General features: G+C 38.6%; 1 protein-coding gene across 1 annotated transcript in view; it reads right to left on the bottom strand.

The window, feature by feature from the left end:
* Positions 1–328: 328 nt before the first annotated feature.
* The window catches only part of RAP2A (RAP2A, member of RAS oncogene family), a 35120-nt gene continuing 17866 nt past the window's right edge, over positions 329–17582 (bottom strand). Inside the window, exon 2 of the mRNA XM_057402059.1 lies at positions 329–4338. Coding sequence (XP_057258042.1) covers positions 4101–4338 — 238 coding nt within the window. The 3' untranslated portion in view covers positions 329–4100. The remainder of the gene's footprint in view (positions 4339–17582) is intronic.

The following is a 17582-nucleotide window of genomic DNA, read 5'->3' as shown; positions in this document are numbered from 1 at the left end:
ATCATTTTATTACACTTTACAATAAGCACTATTCTCTTGCCATATCTTATACCTCTAAGATAAGTAACTAACCAAAAATAACCCTTTGTGATGGTTCTTTATCAAGCTTATACCTTAAATCACAACATGTATTCACCCATGAAAAATAGTGTTTGATTTTAACATATTGTTATTTAATTTGTGCAAGAAGAGCATTTTGGCAAAAAAATCATGGCTGAACTGCAAATAGCTGACAGTGCTCTTTGAATTCACTGGGTAGCCCTCGTCAGCTTTGGATGAGCTTTTTGATCAAATCAAAATGGAAAATACAAGAAAGATGCAAGGGAGATTTCATTAAATAAATTTATTTGTTAAAATAATTTAACTCCAAATACAACTGCTGAGTTTGCATTGAGTTCTATGTACAATTCTTGTTTTATCTGAAACATCAAGGTTTAAACAACTGACATTGTTACAAAACAAACTGTTGCCCCATTTTAAGTTGCCAGTTGTATTAGAGCTCAACAATTAACTGTGAAATACATTAATTCACCCCTAGGAAACTCCAAATCAACAGCGTTAAGCCTGATTCCAGAACCCACTGCATTCTTCCTTCAAACCCTGATCAAGAATTAACAGATGCACAACAATGCAGATAAAAGCCTCCTGCAGTTGTCAAACATTTGTTTTTGTTGCGGAGTTTCATAATTAAAGCCTAACCAGTGCTTTGACAGCACGCTGGTGAAAAAAAAAATAATAAAAGAAAATAAAAACCAAACATGCACAAAACCCCCCAACCAAATGGCTGACATCTTTAGGCAACATTCTATACAGGAAAGCAAATACCAGTAGTTTTCCCACAGAAAAGTAATGGCAACTGTAGCACTGGGATTAGGGAGAGGCTAGAACCAGAACAGAAAATGTCACCAAAATGTTTCTTGATGCTCTGAAGGGGAGGTGGGGGGACAGACACAACAGGAAAAAAACAAAAACCAAAATCCAATGCAATTATGTTTTATACTCTTGATCTAATTCTGGTTTGTTCGCTTTGACTAGTTTTTGTGACTAGTTTTTAAGGGAAAGAGGAAACAGTTGCTCTCACTATCATAGCTTAAAAGAATAAAAGTTGTAACTTAAAAAAAAAAAAAAATCAAACCAACAAAACTGCAGAAATGCTGTCGTTGTAGAAAAGTACAAGAACAGCCAAAGGAAAAGTGGGTCTTTGGAACAAATCATAATATTTTTAAGGCATGTTATAAGAAACTTTCAAATACTAGAATTGGTAATCCTATCAGGGTACAAACGACACTATGACCCAAGACCAATGTCTCCTGCAGGGTGGCCACGCAGCCGCCGCATGGTTCCCTCACCTCCCTTCCTGCAACCCCTGTCATTTGAAAAATCTCTGTTGAGTGCAACTGTCATTGATTCAAGCTCCACTATCTTCACATTAGTGGAAATACAAATAGTGCATAACTACTTCCTCAGAACTATACAGTGAAAAACAACACTTAGGCTTCCCCCACCCCACCACGTTGTGTGGTAGCTTACATACAGCTGATGTTTTTGGAAATGTAAGAGCATAATGAGGGAACAAGACTGGGAGATACTTTCATTAATGTTTTCTGTTAAAAATTCACTGTGCATTTTCCCCTATATTAAAAGCCCATCTGTTTTATATTATGAACTTCATGTTAGCCTGTTCATATTGTACTTCATGTCATTTTCTTGGAGGATGAACAATCTGTGAGGTAAGATTTTAACACCTCTGTAAATAACATTGCATAACATGTACTTCCAACTCGGTTTCAAATTTAGGTTTGGTAGGGGTTTGTTTTGGTTTTTTTGAGCACTTATGCAGTGATCTCACACTGACAAGCTGTTTTACAGATAGGTTGTTCTGCTCAATAAACCCTTTCCCAATCTAGATACTATGAAAATTGAAATATCATTAATTGAATATCTCACATCTTGCTTAAGCATGGTGGCTCACGCAATGGGTGGGCAGGGGGGTAAGAGAACATTCATACCATCTAGTTTAGGCATATAAGTTGTGTGAATTGGAGGACCAAAGTTAAAAGCCTAAGTTTGCTATATTGTCAATGGAAAGAGGTAGGTGCCTCTAGGAGGGCGATTCAGAGCACCCAAAATGGGCATTCAGATGCCAGAAATAAACGGTGTGCCTATCTCCTGAAAGAGAACAAAGTACAGTAACAAAAGCTCTGCAAGGTAGATGGGAAACGGGCTACATTTATGTTCTAGTAAGGCTTAATGTTTTGCGTCATCTAATGCCCTTCAATACGTTGGTTATGGAAAGGTTTTGAAAGATTAAGGGCAGAGATGGCCAGTTCTCTTCCGTGAATATGATTTCCTTTAGTTACCATCCAATGAACTATAATTCAAAATGTTAAGGATATTTATGTATGAAGAACTGCAAAGCGCTTTGTACTCAAGTTTCCTTTGTAGCAGATGAGAGTGTTTTAGGAAGTTCTGCAGATGGAGGCAAAACTCTCGAACCTAACTCCAATTACAGCATTTCTAAGGGCCATATACACACACACATACACACTCAACACACACACACACCCCAGCACCCCTGTTTTCACTCATTTAAACACAAGGAACTACACTGTTACTGCACAAGATTGAAAAACTAATAAACGCATGGTGTTACTTAGACTACAGGCTCAGTGACTCTGTATTTTTATGGCCAATTTTACCCATAAAAGAACCAGCTCAAGACAATCTCTCCAGCATTTAAAATCTAAACATTGTGATTGAAAACGTTTCTATACTTTGATTGTAAGACTTCGGAATAGGTATTTCTGTGCCATTAGTCATGCAAATGATAAATACTTCACTGCTATGAAACTAGCAAGTCAGAGCTCGAGCATCCTTTCAAAATAAAATATTTGCTCCCACCACTTAACACACCAATAATTGGGGCAACCTTTGAATAGTGTGTCAGGCAATTAAAGAGCCATTTCCACACTCACCTAAGGAATTACAACTGTAACTATGTCACCTCTGAACCAAAAGATTTCACATGGTTATTCAATTTAAGTTTTCATCCTTAAAGCTATCAAATAGCAAACTTGATTTTCAAAGCTTAGTTGGGGATCACACCAGAGAATGTAGCCCTTGAAGGCAAGAAAAACTGTTATCTTTAACAAACTTAAAAATGCAGGATGTTCATACTGTCCCACGAGGTTTCTGCAGAAGGGAACATATGGATGCAACATGGCTTAATTTTCCTTACAAGATGGTACTAGTTATTCTATTAAAGTGTTCCTTGTTAGTAAGGCTCAGCAATTTTTTTTCATCACAGTTGCTTCCTCCTGGTTCAGTAAAGTGATAAATAAAGATGCTTCCTGCTTTGTAAACAGAGGGTTTGTTTGGCTTTTTGCAGACCAAAACCTGAAGCGATCCTCCATTTTTGAGCAGCAAAATGAAAGATTTAAAACATTCCAATGCCAGACTGTTTCTTCACCCGTCATTTGTTTTCGGATCTTGCCTCTCATTTCACACACTGATTCAATGTTTTCTACTTCAAGATGTGGGATAAAGTGTAGAAATAATAGCATTGATTTTGAAAACAATCCAAACTATATAGGTCTCTGGTAGCCTCTTAACACTGTCAGAAGTTCTGGTGAAATCAACATATTTGACTGAACAAACTTGGCCACAAGTGACAGCACATGTCCTGAAGCATGGTGATGAGACGCTGAAAGACTTGTCTCTCCTTCCACGCTTATACTAGTTGGGAATGGTCTTCAGAGATATTCTCTTCACTGTTTCTGTTCCAGAAGTTTTCCAGCTTCTTCAAAAATAGCTGCTGTCTGACATGGCAACACATGTACTTTTGACCGGAATGACCCTGTCGATCAACTGGCTGTGCCATAAAATTGCAGGTGCTCAAAGGGAAAAACGGGTGAGATGTGGTCATTTAACCCAATTATATTCAGAGTCAGTGATTGACTTCCAATGCTCAGCTCTGAGTTAATGTTGCTACTTCACTACAGATGTATTTCAAGTGACCCACAAACCAGGAAGTGAAGTAGGCAGTTTTACCACCTTACAAAATTTCTGCAAATTAAGTCCAGGTTAGGTCATTTTTAATGCTATTGTATATTACATGCAGAACAGCATGGATCATCTTTGTCTGGCTGTGCTGCATAGTTCATTTGTCTAACGATTTCTGCAAAGAGCTCATCCACCATTGTTTTACTTTTAGCAGAGGTCTCCATAAAGGGGCAGCCCCATTCTTCAGCTAAGGCTCTGCCTTCACTCAGTGATACTTCTCTCTCACTTTCCAGGTCCACTTTATTACCAACCAGAATTACTGGCACCTTCTCATACCTAGAGTTCAAAAACAAGAACACAAGAACAACAGCAATAATTATATTTTTAAAATGGCAATATTTTAAATATAAACATCCATTTGCAAATAGTACAGACGCAACAGGAAAGAGACATTTGGATAATCTGAAAACTTCACGTTGAAAACATACTTTGTATATGTAACATTCCGGCAATTTGTGCACATCTCTTTTTTCCCCCCAGCGATTTGTTAAAGTTCTAAGCAATGCTCTCTCCTCTGAATTTTCTTCCGTAACAGAACATCTGCCAGGAATGCTTCCCCACTACAAAATCCAAGGACTCTAGTAATATTTTCCATGTTTGCAACCTCAGGGTCTAAGAACAAGATGGATGTCCAGCTCTCCCTTTAACATTACATCCTCCTCCCTGAACAGGTAGCATGCCGTATTTCCTGCTTGTGAGAAGGATACACCATTGTCCCATTCAAGGGTAATTTGTTTAATATATTTGGAACTCTCAGATTAGCAACAAAAGGGAAAAAAACAAAGGGCCAGTAAATTAATTTGAAATTTCAGGAAACATAGTTTGCTTCCAAGTACTGTATATGTGACAGCATTGTTATATAAAAGTATGTATAAGCTAATACAGAATACACAATTGACCCTAGCTGATAGAGAATACACAACTGTCCATTGTAGCATTCACATCATTATGCCAGTTAAATAATCTGGAGAAAAAAAAAAATATTCCAGGCAGTGTTATCACATTTCTTCATAATCAACTTGACAGCACAGTAGATCACATAAGCTATGAGAGAATTTATTACTTTGCACCTCCTTGTGAGGGGATCCTTGCCAATTTTTTTTTTGAAGTTAAAATGCTTGCCTTCCTTTCCTGCCACCCCATCCTAACAAGCATAAACCCTTCTTCAGACATGGAACTGAAGTGTTCAGTCAGGTTTTAAATTTACATATTTGCCATAGCAAAGAAGAAAACACTGGGCCTACTTCCAAAACACTCTTACACGGGTTTTCTCATGAAAGCAACAAGGACCGACAAAAAAACCTGATTATGGCTTTTAGCACTTAAACTAAACTAAGATCTAAGAGAAACAAGATGGTTCACTCTCCATTTAAACCTCATTTTCTACTTCATATTAACTTACTAGTACTGCTTTGAGTCAAATCAGTTAAGACGAAGCTGTGGACAGACAACAGTCATTGCTGACAACTGCAGCAGTTGGAGATGTCACTGTCCTTAAGCCTTCATTACTCCTTCACCCCTACACCCACCCTCCCTGACTTCCAGGCAGGGCAGCAGAGCAGAGCTGATGCATGTGCCTCAGCTGGTTGAAGGAAACATCCAGCAGCTTGCCACAACCTACCAGGCACGATCAAACTCAGCTGTTGAGTTTCCCTGCACTGGAACAGAGAGCCTACATGTTCCCGTCTGCTCCTCTGCAAGGAGAGTGGGATCCCCCAGAGTCAGAAAGGATAAAAGAGCAGTAACTTCTCAGACTACCTCAGCAACTCTTACACCACCACAGCAGTATAAAAACTTGGTCCAACCATGTCATAAGAGGAAGCTGAAATTTTAAACTTCATTATGTCTCTTCGATAACTATGAGAATGTTATTTAATCCACAGTCCAGGGCTGTGGTCAATAACTGTAGAGAATTCCCCTCTCTCTCACTATTTATCCTATCCTTGTTTACCATCTGAAGAGACACAATACATTTCTTACTCTATGGATACACAGTATTTAGCACAATGATTCCTTTGGAACTCTTGCAAGAGCTAAGCTGCCATTAAGTACTAAAATACACACAAGCATCTTGAAGTCTGTCCTCCCGCATTTCAACACACGATAGCATAGTTTTTAATTACATAAGATGGATGGCATTCAAGAGATAAGACAGCAATCCAATATTTCTTTTTATCTTTGCTGTTCAGATGCACGTGTCCTATTGTATTCGCTGTACAGCATTAAAAAACCTTCAATGAAAGTGCAGTCAGGTACACCTTCCCTGCATCAGGTTAAGAAAGCTAAAGCCCTGGTAGAATTAAATCTGGCCAAGGACATCAAGGGCAACAAGAAAAACTTCCACAGGTGCATTGGTGAAAAAAAGCAAGATAAAGGGAAACTGTGGGTCCTCTCTGGAAGGAAACAGGAGATCTGGCTATCTGGGATATGGAGATGGCTGAGGTACTCAGTGACTTTTTTGCCTTCGTCTTCACCAGCAAGTGCTCCTCCAGTCATAATGCCTAAGCCACAGAAAGAAAGACAGGGACTGGAAGAATGAACTACCCACTGTAGGATAAGATCAAGCTCGAGAACATCTAAGGAACCAAAAGTTCATGGGACCTGATGAGATGCATCTGCAGGTCCTGACGGAACTGGTAGATGAAATAGCTTAGCTACTATCCATCCTATTTGAGGAATGATGGCAGTCCAGTGAAGTTTGCCAATGACACCAAGCTGTGTGGTTCGGTTGATACACTGGAGGGAAGGAATGCCATCCAGAGGGACCTCGACATGCTTGTGAGGTGGGCTGATGCCAACCTCATGAAGTTTAACCATGACAAGTGCAAGGTCCTACACCTGGGTCGGAGCAATCCCAGGCACAGCTACAGGCTGGGCAGAGAAGAGATTCAAAGCAGCCCTGTGGAGAAGGACTTGGGGGTGCTGGTTGATGAGAAAATGAACATGAGCAGGCTTCAGTGTGCGCTTGCAGCCCAGAAAGCCAACTGTATCCTGGGCTGCATCAAAAGGAGCGTGACCAGCAGGTCGAAGGAGGTGATCCTGCCCCTCTACTCTGCTCTTGTGAGACCTCACCTGGAGTATTGTGTGCAGTTCTGGTGTCCTCAACATAAAAAGGACATGGAACTGTTGGAACAAGTGCAGAGAAGGGCCACGAGGATGATCAGGGGACTGGAGCACCTCCCGTATGAAGATAGGCTGAGGAAGTTGGGGCTGTTCAGCCTGGAGAAGAGAAGGCTGCGTGGAGACCTCCTAGCAGCCTTCCAGTATCTGAAGGGGGCCTATAGGGATGCTGGGGAGTGACTCTTCTTTAGGGACTGTAGTGACAGGACAAGGGGTAATGGGTTCAAGCAGGGGAAGTTCAGACTGGATATAAGGAGGAAGTTCTTTACTGTTAGGGTGGTGAGGCACTGGAATAGGTTGCCCAGGGAGGTTGTGAATGCTCCATCCCTGGCAGTGTTCAAGACCAGGTTGGACAAAGCCTTGGGTGAGATGGTTTAGTGTGAGGTGTCCCTGCCCACGGCAGGGCGGTTGGAACTAGATGATCTTAAGGTCCTTTCCAACCCTATTCTATGATTTTAAGTTCTCACTGACTGGAAAAGGGGAAACATAAAGGGAGGAATTCACACTTGTTGCAGATTTATAGCTAGTTCCACTGAACTATTCAGGTGCTTTAAAAGGTTTAGGAACCCTAGGAAAGCTGAGCAACTTAATGTCAGAAGATATTATGAGTACTCAGCAGCTGGGAAATGGAGCTATTAAAATAGTGAAATTTCATACAGTAGAACAAAAAGAAGAACTGATAAGGATAGATGTGAAAAGTCTAATTTAATTTATTTGCACAGGACCACCTAGGAACTATTAAGTAGGGCAGATAGAAGCATTCTTCCGTATTAAATTTTCTTGCTTTTGCCTCTTGCATTTACCTTATTCCCTATCTAACTTGATCACCTAAAATGAGATGAGAATCCTACAGTCAATACATTCATCTTACAATCCAGATTTTTCTAATAACCACTTAACACCAGATTTTTTAAGAAAATATTTCTGCAAAACTTTTATGATGTCAAATATCTGATATTTTGATATTTTCCAGCCTATCAAGGTCCCCCTGAATGTCAGTTGAATAATAAACTTTACATAAAACCCACTTTTTATACATGTAGATTGTGTGTGACAAATATTTTTGATTTTAATATAAAAGTATATATACTTATGCTTGCATAATATGCGTATAATATGCACAGAAACTGTCTATAATATATACACACACATACACAGTCATGCATTTTGTCTTTTCATATAGAAAAGTCAGTATCCATTATCCAGAATAATGGAGGTTGAAATATGGCAAATAATGGGAAAGCAGTCCATGGATACTGAGCAGATGACTGGCTTCAGTACAGGCTTATGAGCTCCAGCTCAATATCAGTCCTGACAGACCCAAGTGAGTAGGGGAGAGTCAGACCATGCACCTGGGTATTGTGTTCTCCAAAACCAAGATGATGATTCATTGACTGCATGTTGAACAGTGCTACACATGAACTAAAAAGTCTTTACACAAACTATATGGTTACATATAGTGGCTCCAGCCCCTGCTTGCCTTCTTCATTCAGAATCCTTAAGCGTCTCCACACTGTACTTCACAGCTTTTCAGTTCTGGTAATACACTGTGGAAACCCTAGCTTTCAACTAAATCAAGCTCTACAAGTTCTGAAGTCCAAGCTGGCTCTCTACCCTTTACATCCCAACACTGCCAGAATATCTTGCTTCAGTTGGTATCCTGGGCAAATTTATCTGATGAGCACAAGAGAGATCCCTGGCTCAACGTACTCCCTACCACACTTGCTGATCTTGATGGAGGGAACTTTTGCCTGCTCCTGGAGGCTCCACTTGCTATTTGCAGAGCTTTGGATTGGCCAGATGCTGGCACACCCACCACCGAGGTGGTGTGCGGCAGCACAGGCCTGCAGGGGGAAAGGGTGATTTCTCAGATGTGGAATTAGAAGATTCTAATGAAATCTGAAGGGTAGAAGGCTTTTCACCCTGTTGAATTTCAGTGACCCAAGAAGAAAACAATTTCTTTACAAAGGAAAAGAGCCATCTTGCAATGCCCAATCAGCAGTGAAAAACCCTTCCACACAACCACAAGAAAATCGAATCCAGGAATTCATAAATCCCTCCGAAAACTTCAAGTAGGAGCTAACCTGCACACAAATACTTTTAGCAGAGCACAAGAGAATAAGACCACACCACCTATACTAAAATCCTGAAAAGCCAGATTGCTGCTGCTACCACAGAACATGTGAGAGGGCAGCTCAATTATATGCGGGAGCTGGGCAGAGGTCTTGCCTTTGAGTGCAGCCCATTTTCCCCTGCCTCACCCCTTAGCACTGGAGAAGTGGCACAGCTCTGCTCCTTGTTCCTGGACCACAAAAATCCAATTTGCTTAGTACTGCTGAAAAGCTTTGAGCAGCACTGATTATTCCTAACGAAAAGCATGAGGGCCACCTGAAAATGGGAACTGTTGCCTGTTTAATCTGTATCATTGCAGCACAGGATGTATTCTAGGGCAAGCATCATAGCAGAGCCTGCAAGAAATACACTCAAATGCAGCACAGGAGGGCTTGACTTGTCAAGACCTCTTCAGAAACAAATTTTTGTTAGACCAATTAGACATGTTTGCAGAATGCACTTGAAGAACAAGGACTTCACCCTGTTTCAACAATCTCACTATCTTAAGCTCCAATACGACAGAGCAGTGGCAATTCCTGAAGAGATAACACAACTGCAGTCACTTATAGCCCCATGAAAGACACCGGTGCAGAGTCAAATACCATTATATCTAGGATATCACTGCTGGCAAGATACACTTATTTCTCTATAAAAGATAACCAGCATGTATTTTGCGGTCCCAGATAACTCTTCAATACTAAGAACCATCCTGTTATCCACTTTTAATGAGCTTCTGGGACCATCAGACCACAGCAAAACCCTCACTTTTCCTGAGGATGGACATCATAGCCACACAAAATCAATAAATACACACACTTTAAATGTTTTATGTGGCCCAGCTATGCACCATTGATCACACAGCACCAGCTTATATATTTTACCTCGCATCACACAGCACATACAACATCCATATATCTGTTTAGATTACTGTGTATACCTTGAGTAACAGCTTAAAACATTTAGAAAGCCTCAAGATGAATGGTATGTAAATGACTTTCAGAGATTTTTTTTTTTACCTCCCATTTTTTTCCTACCTCCAATCTTCTTCAAAGAAAGAAAACATGGGCAGTACCTGACATCACATTGAATCTCTTTTACAAAAGATCTTGTAAAAGAGATCTTTCTGGTTGGAGCTGTCATTGGATAAAGATAAAAGCAAAGATGATGTGCAGTGAAAATATAATAAAAATGAAGAATAAAAGAGTAAGAATTAAAAACATTATGTAGACCAAGGCTAATAAACTGATCTGATTCACTGTAACTGTGCGAGAAATTACCCAGCACCCCTAAAGTGGAGCAAGAAAAGTGAGCCGGAACCGTACAATAGAACATATGAACACATTACAACTTTAAATGGGTACCTGCTTTCTAACTTTACATTGTGCTAAGTGTTGCATCTTTTCTAGGATTTTTGCCTGAGTTTCATATCAAAGGCAATCATGTTCAACCAAAATGCAGAAACTTTCTGTATAAAAAAACCAAGACCAAAAAAAAATCCCGCATATATTCTTAAAGACTATTTCGTATAACTACCCTCTGTCCTGAAGAAGTTTATGGAAAGATGTACGATATCTATCTTTACATGTTAAATACTGGGGGCACTGAAATGCAAAGTTATCTACCCATGATAACTACTGCTAATCATCGAAAAGGATCTCCAGTACTAAGCCACCTTTATCACTTTCTACTTCTTTAAAGTGTTATTTCTGGTAATTTCATAGTATTTCAAAATGGAAAATGATTTACGGGATGAAGATATTAGGGACAATGATGATGTAAATAATATCAGAGAGCCAGTAAAAATAATTATGCTTCATTTTAGACTTACAAAAAAATTGTGGTGAGAATCCTGCCAAAATACACAGTAAAAGAATTCTGGGCAATATGAAATAAAGTACCAGAAATGGCAGTTAAATCAATTAGATTGTTTACAAATTCATACATAAATATTACTAAACATTTTGTAATGCAACTGCAAACTTTGATTGCCTGCAGTAAAATCTGTCAGAATTTAAACTAGAAGTTTCCTCATCTAGAGAAAGAACGTCTTCCAAGTTGTTCCATCAAGACTTTTTCTTATCCTGCTCACACAATTCTTTGGACATTTACTACAGAATCCTCAATGGTTAAAAACTCACTTCGGCTCCAGAGGTTCCCTAGACACTTGGTGTTCACTAGCCTCATTCTGAGCCTCTCAAACACCAGGATAAGAGGAAGCAAGACTACAGAATTGTCAAGGGGAAAACAATCTTAACCCGTTGTCGAAAGCTTCAAATTCTTGAACCAAAGCAGCAGGAGAAATAAACGTACTTCTAAAGCAATTTCTACCTCAAGAAATTCAGCCACAGAAGACATTTCACTTTTTCCAAACTCAGCTACTTTGTATTTTGGTTGCTTTAAAAATTTTAACATTCAGTTAAATCAACAGCAGGGGCTCAGTCTGCAGAGCTGTATCTTTTTTTTTCCATGGAGTCCTGCAATGAAGATGCACCTATATCTTTATAAATATATGCAATGTGTCAGGAGATAGATATGCAGACCTAAAAATAAGTAGGTTTCTGTAAGTTTGAGCACTTTGCTCTCTGATGAAAATTATTACAGCTTCTCAGGCAAATCCATACAGAACAGCTGTAAACCCCCATCATTCTGATGCAAACAAGTCATTCCAGTTTATTAATTAATTGCATTTAATATTCAGTTTTGTAAGCTATATTGTGTGAGGATTTCATTACTTTAGCAACAACTCCCAAGTGGAAAAAAAAAAGTAGTCTTAAAATAATTTTTATAAATGAGAGGTTGTTAAAGAGCTTATTGGAAGTCCCACTGCAATTAGGCGGCTGAGTCATGAATTAGTTTGCCATGAAGAACAGTGCACAGCCTAATTGCATGACTAGGGATCTAACATTTTATTCTAGGCTTTGACATGAACTATAGCCTTTGGGAAACAAACTCTTCAGATGGATAGGCTGAGGTATATAAAGTCAGGATAAACATACTTACTCATATGACAGCAAATTAAATAATAATTGTAAAACAACTTGAAGAATAATATTAGAGTAATAAATAAGCATCACACCATATTGCTTTTCAGGAGGCTTCAGAAATTATCTCTGTTCTTGTACATGAAACTTTCTGAAAATAATCACCTCAACTTAAATAAAATACTTTAAAATCCTGTGGTTGTTACAGTCAGATTACACTTCCCAATTTGGTTTCAAGGTCTAGGAAAAGCCTCAACCAATATCTGTTCTGCTCAAATTGTTTTGCAGGCTCACCCTTGATGCTGTGCTTGTAAGAGATTAGAAGAAATAGTTCTCTTCCAAACAAAAGCCCAAGAAACAAGAACAACAAAACCCAAGGTAACAACACACTATATATGTTTGTTTCCCAACTGTTACTACAAGTACTTTCAACCAAAGCACTTAAACACATTACTTCTAGGCAGCTTACAGCCAAGACCTTCCAATGGACAAGAATGGTGGATAGTACTCCCCAATACGCATACTGAAAGGCCATCTACTAAACCTACATTCTTTTGCTGCAACAGAGGCAACAGAAAGATGCATTTCATTTCTGTATGAAGGACACTAAAGAACTTTCTAAGTAATTTCCAATCACTTCAGAGAGAAACCCTTACCTGTAGAGGAACTTCTCCATCTAAGACCTCCAGGGAATTCAAATAACTATAAACTCCTCCCATGTGTTCAGACTGCTTCTGCAAGTCAATATAGCCTATCTTCAGCTCTGTCACCATCTTGCAAGATAAAACAGCAGAAACACCCACAAATTCAATTGCCTGGCAACATGCTTTATGGGAAAAGAGTTCAGTATTCACTAAAGGGAACTCCTAAAGAAAAATCTCTGATCATTAAGGGAGACCTTTTCTCATCAAGTTTGCAGAACTCCATGAAATGGTTTATCATTTCCTCTCTAAGTAAAGCTTGGGCATAGGAAGTGCCAGGCAAACAGGAGTTTGAGTGCTGGGGCTGACAACAAAGAGTCTATGATAGGAGTAACAGCAATTCTCATCTACTGGCATTTTGGATGCTTAAAAGCCTTCACAAACAAGAGGTTAGTTTTCACCTTAAACAGGACACCTCTCCCTAGTCTCTATCTACCATTAAAATTCATATCTAACACAGAAGTTTAGTATCAAGTTTAAGTTTAGTACCTAGGTACCTACTTAATATCTACCTCTTCGCAGCAGGCTTGCTCTGAGCACATTGAAACAATATTTCCAATATTTTAATCCTCGAGTTCCCTCTCTGTGCCAATCAAAATTCTTCTTTTATATAATCAAGCATTAACATCACCTTGCTACAACCCCAAAGTGCTTATCTCATTTAGCAATTTACAAAACACTGGGATTTTCAAATAAGAATTTTCTGTTCCATGGTATAGTTTAAGAAGCAGGAACCACACGTTTCAATTTTATATAAAATGCAAGTGTTTTACCTGACATTTTCCATCATGACTAACTCTCTTGTTTCTAAAAGCAATATATACCCATATCTATACTCGGTTCACATTGAAAGAAGTCTTGCTGTCAAGAAAACTATCAACAGATTATGAGGTACAGTATGGGTACTTAAGTTCAAAGTTCTTGCTCAAAATTTCCAGATGCTAAAGCTAAGCATCTAATTTTTAGAAAACTGCTGCTACTAACTGTAGGAATGGCTCAACATCTTAAAAACAGGCCTCATATTTAATTGAAAAAAAAATATTCTTAATGACTGTATTAGTTTTCTGACCTTACATATTTTAAGCCATATGCCATGCTAATATATTCATTTTTATTCCAATATAATAAGCATGACTGGATATGTCAAGGTTTTCAGTACCTACCAAATGTACAACACATGGAAGGCACTAAAATTAGAGACTACTATTCATCTTCTATTCATAATTTAAAGTCTTGAAAACAGATAATTCCCTAAAATGACCAATTTTTTCAGACACAACCATTTGTAATTAAACTTCATCTTCCGACACCTTGCAGAAAACACATTAAACATCAGAGATGAGTGCTGACATGCAATTTAAGAGATGTGGATTCAGTTCCATACCCTGTTACAGACTACCTGGGCAATTTCTAGCAAGTCCCTTGAACTCTGTACCTGTGTTCTCCATCTGAAGAAAACAAGTTGTCAGCTTTAGCTTCTGAAAGCCTATGGCATGTAAACACATCATCAGCAATAGAGGCAACCTGAACATCAAAAGATGCATTAGCAGCTTTGCTTGCTCTTCAAGAGAAAAAAAACCTGCATTCTACTGCTATTCTTAGCAGTAGGCTATGTAGCACCATAAAACTTCAGGTTTTCTTTACAAGTCTTGAGAACAGGCACATCAGGGTAGATTTTGCACCAACATCAAGCTTGCCAGTGGAAAGAATAAAGCTATTGGATTAGGTGTGCCTTGGACCAGCAGCAAGAACACCAGTTTAGTGGACAAAGCCAAGGTTGATTCTTCATTTCAACACCACTGGCTTGAGCAGAAACTGCAAGGGTTCACAATATCTTACACATATGCTGACATTGAAGGATTTTTCCTTGTTCTTCCTTCTCTGTCAGAACTTGTACAAGGTCAAAAAGCCTACCTATGCTGATGATGTGTGCAAAGGCAATGAAAAATGCAGATACCTATTAAAAGCAATATAAGCCTCTGGTACATCATACAGCAAATCTATATGCAAACCTTTAGATGAGTTACTATAGTACTTTAAAATATACTGTAAACTTACTGTACAAGGAAGCACTGACAAAGATGGGGGAGGAGAAGGAAGGAGACCAAACAGATTTGTACCAATTCAGATATATCAGAGTTTATGCTTTGTAGCTGGGTTAAAGAAAAATCTTCAAGACAAAGATAAAACATAATATATGAAGCAGCATCCAGCCCTTCTATAAAGCACAGACTCTGGGAAGTAATTTATCAGGACAATTGTAGGTCTAGTTTCTTACAGGTTTGGTCAGCGCTGATATCAAGAGCTCTAGTTTTTCCTTCTGCCTACAACTCTTCCCCTCGCCATTCTTCAGTCTATAATTAGAGCTGAGCACATACCGCAGTTTCCTCCACAACTACAGCACTGACAGAGTGTCTTTCCCAGAACAATTCATATACAATTTACTCATTATTCAGATTTCTAATTTGTTCCAGACATTGAACTACAGAGCCACAAGGGCAGAAAAGGACCTTGGGAAGTCTCTAGTTCAATATACTGCTCAGAGCAGGGTCAGCCAGCAGATCTCAGCCAACTTGCTCAGGGCCATGTACAGTCTTGAAAACCTCCAAAGACAGACCTTCTACAACCTCTTTGGAAACTTGCTTTAGTGTTTAGTTTAGCTCTGCTACAGAATTCAAAGCTTACTGGCAGGTAATGGAGGAAGATGAGACAAGCAGATGACCGAGTTGCATAAGGCTTGTTTCCATAGAAAATGGGCTGAGAAACAAATACCAAAGCTATACAAATATTTATAGCCATTTATATAGAGGAACTGATAGTCATACTTACAGGACTCAAGATAGGCATATATGCTAGAATTCTGAAAGCAAAGTGAATTAACCAGTTTTTACAGAATTAACTGAAGTTCAAGCAGAAGTTAATGACAACTTCAATCTCTTTATCCTGTATCTTTAAACTATTGAAAATTTTTAGTGGATACACAAAGTAAAAACTTTGGCTAGCAAAAATACTCAAATACATATGCATTTTAAAAGGGCCAGAAGACTATAGTCCTGTGAGGTACTGCTTTACTCTTCAAAGTGAACATGCTCTTCTTTTATTCCTTTAAACAATTTATAATCACTGATAAAAATCCCACTGCAAAACAATTCTAATAGGATTTTCTCTAGCTCATTAAAATTACACTTTTACAGTCTTCAAGAATAGGCTTTAGAATTAATTCAAAACCTTCTTAGTAGCATCACCTGTTTCCGGAGGATTAGAGTTCAGTAAGGATCTTGTCATGCTGTCCAGTCAGAACTACACAGAAAGCAACAGTTTCTCCTCCACATTAAGGTAAGAACCTTCTTACTTCATGAAGTCAAAGCTGCTGACTTTCAGCACTACCCAGATCCAGCCTCTGAAAATATAAGCAAGCCTTTGAAAACATAGGCAAGCCTGGATCACAAAATTCACCTCTGATAATTTGATTGCCACCATGTGGTCTGCAGAATCAATCATCAAGTATGCCTATAATCTACATTTCCATAGTGGTTTTAGTTAGTTACTTTTTAAAGAATTTGACCTTTTGCAGTGAATCTAGCTTCAGGTCACCGAAATTCCAGGAAAAGTAAAATAAAAATAATGGCATTAAGAGACAAACAACCTGGCATAAATTTCTGCTCTCTCATCAGTCCCCAAGTAGAACCTAAGTCAGGTAGATACCATAGTTTATATGATACTGCATAGCCTGAAGAGGATTTGTGTGTCTAGTAGAAAGCAGACACTTCGTTGTTGCCCTAGTAACCAAAGAAGAACACAGCTTAATGTCCTTCAAGCTAATAAAAATATCCTACAATGCATACAAGAAAACTGCAAAAAATGCTCTGTTGAGACAGATTTTCCTCACAACAGTATGATTAGGTTATTACTCTGGCTATTTCTCAGAAGATAGAAAATTTTACAGAAACTCTAAGCAAGTGGCCACACTGCTACAGTGAACCAATTTAGGAGAAAATAGTACAAGTTTTATAATTTTCTTTTACTTCAGAAGTAGCATTATGACTTCATAACCTTTTGACTATAGTCAAACCCTCTTACCAATACAAAATTTGTCACCAAGAAAGAAAAAAAACAGACATGAATCTGAAAGCCTTGACTAGTTTCATCAGCAGATGCTCTAAAAGCCTCGTCACTCCTGCTGAGTTTCTACCAGACCATTTGACTTTCAACTTTGGAAAGATAAACATTCTGCCATGACTTCAGAAAGATGGTGGCCCGTATCTTATAGAATAAGTTATCTAATTACTGTAAGTCTGGTTTAAATAATTGGAATGCCTGAATAAATGGAGCACCAAGAAGGTTTTCTTTTCCACACTTTTCAGAAGTGACCACTATCTTTGACAATACAACTTCGTAACTCTAGCAATTTGATTCAAAAAAAGCACATTGACTAGGCTAAGTGAAACTTTCCATATCTGAAGATGAATATACAAGAATAAGAGCTTCCAAAATCATGTGGGGGTTTTGTTATTTGTTTTGGGGGTTTTTGTTAAGTTTTGGTTCAACTTCAAATATAAAATACTACCTCTCAGTATACTACCTCTATGTGGTGGATATCAAGCAT

This window comes from Pezoporus wallicus, unplaced genomic scaffold, assembly GCF_028554395.1.
Source record: "Pezoporus wallicus isolate ANWC-B61680 ecotype Strahan unplaced genomic scaffold, APGP_CSIRO_Pwel_v1 contig_6520, whole genome shotgun sequence".
NCBI lineage: Eukaryota > Metazoa > Chordata > Aves > Psittaciformes > Psittacidae > Pezoporus > Pezoporus wallicus.
This window is presented reverse-complemented; position numbering and strand designations above follow the sequence as displayed.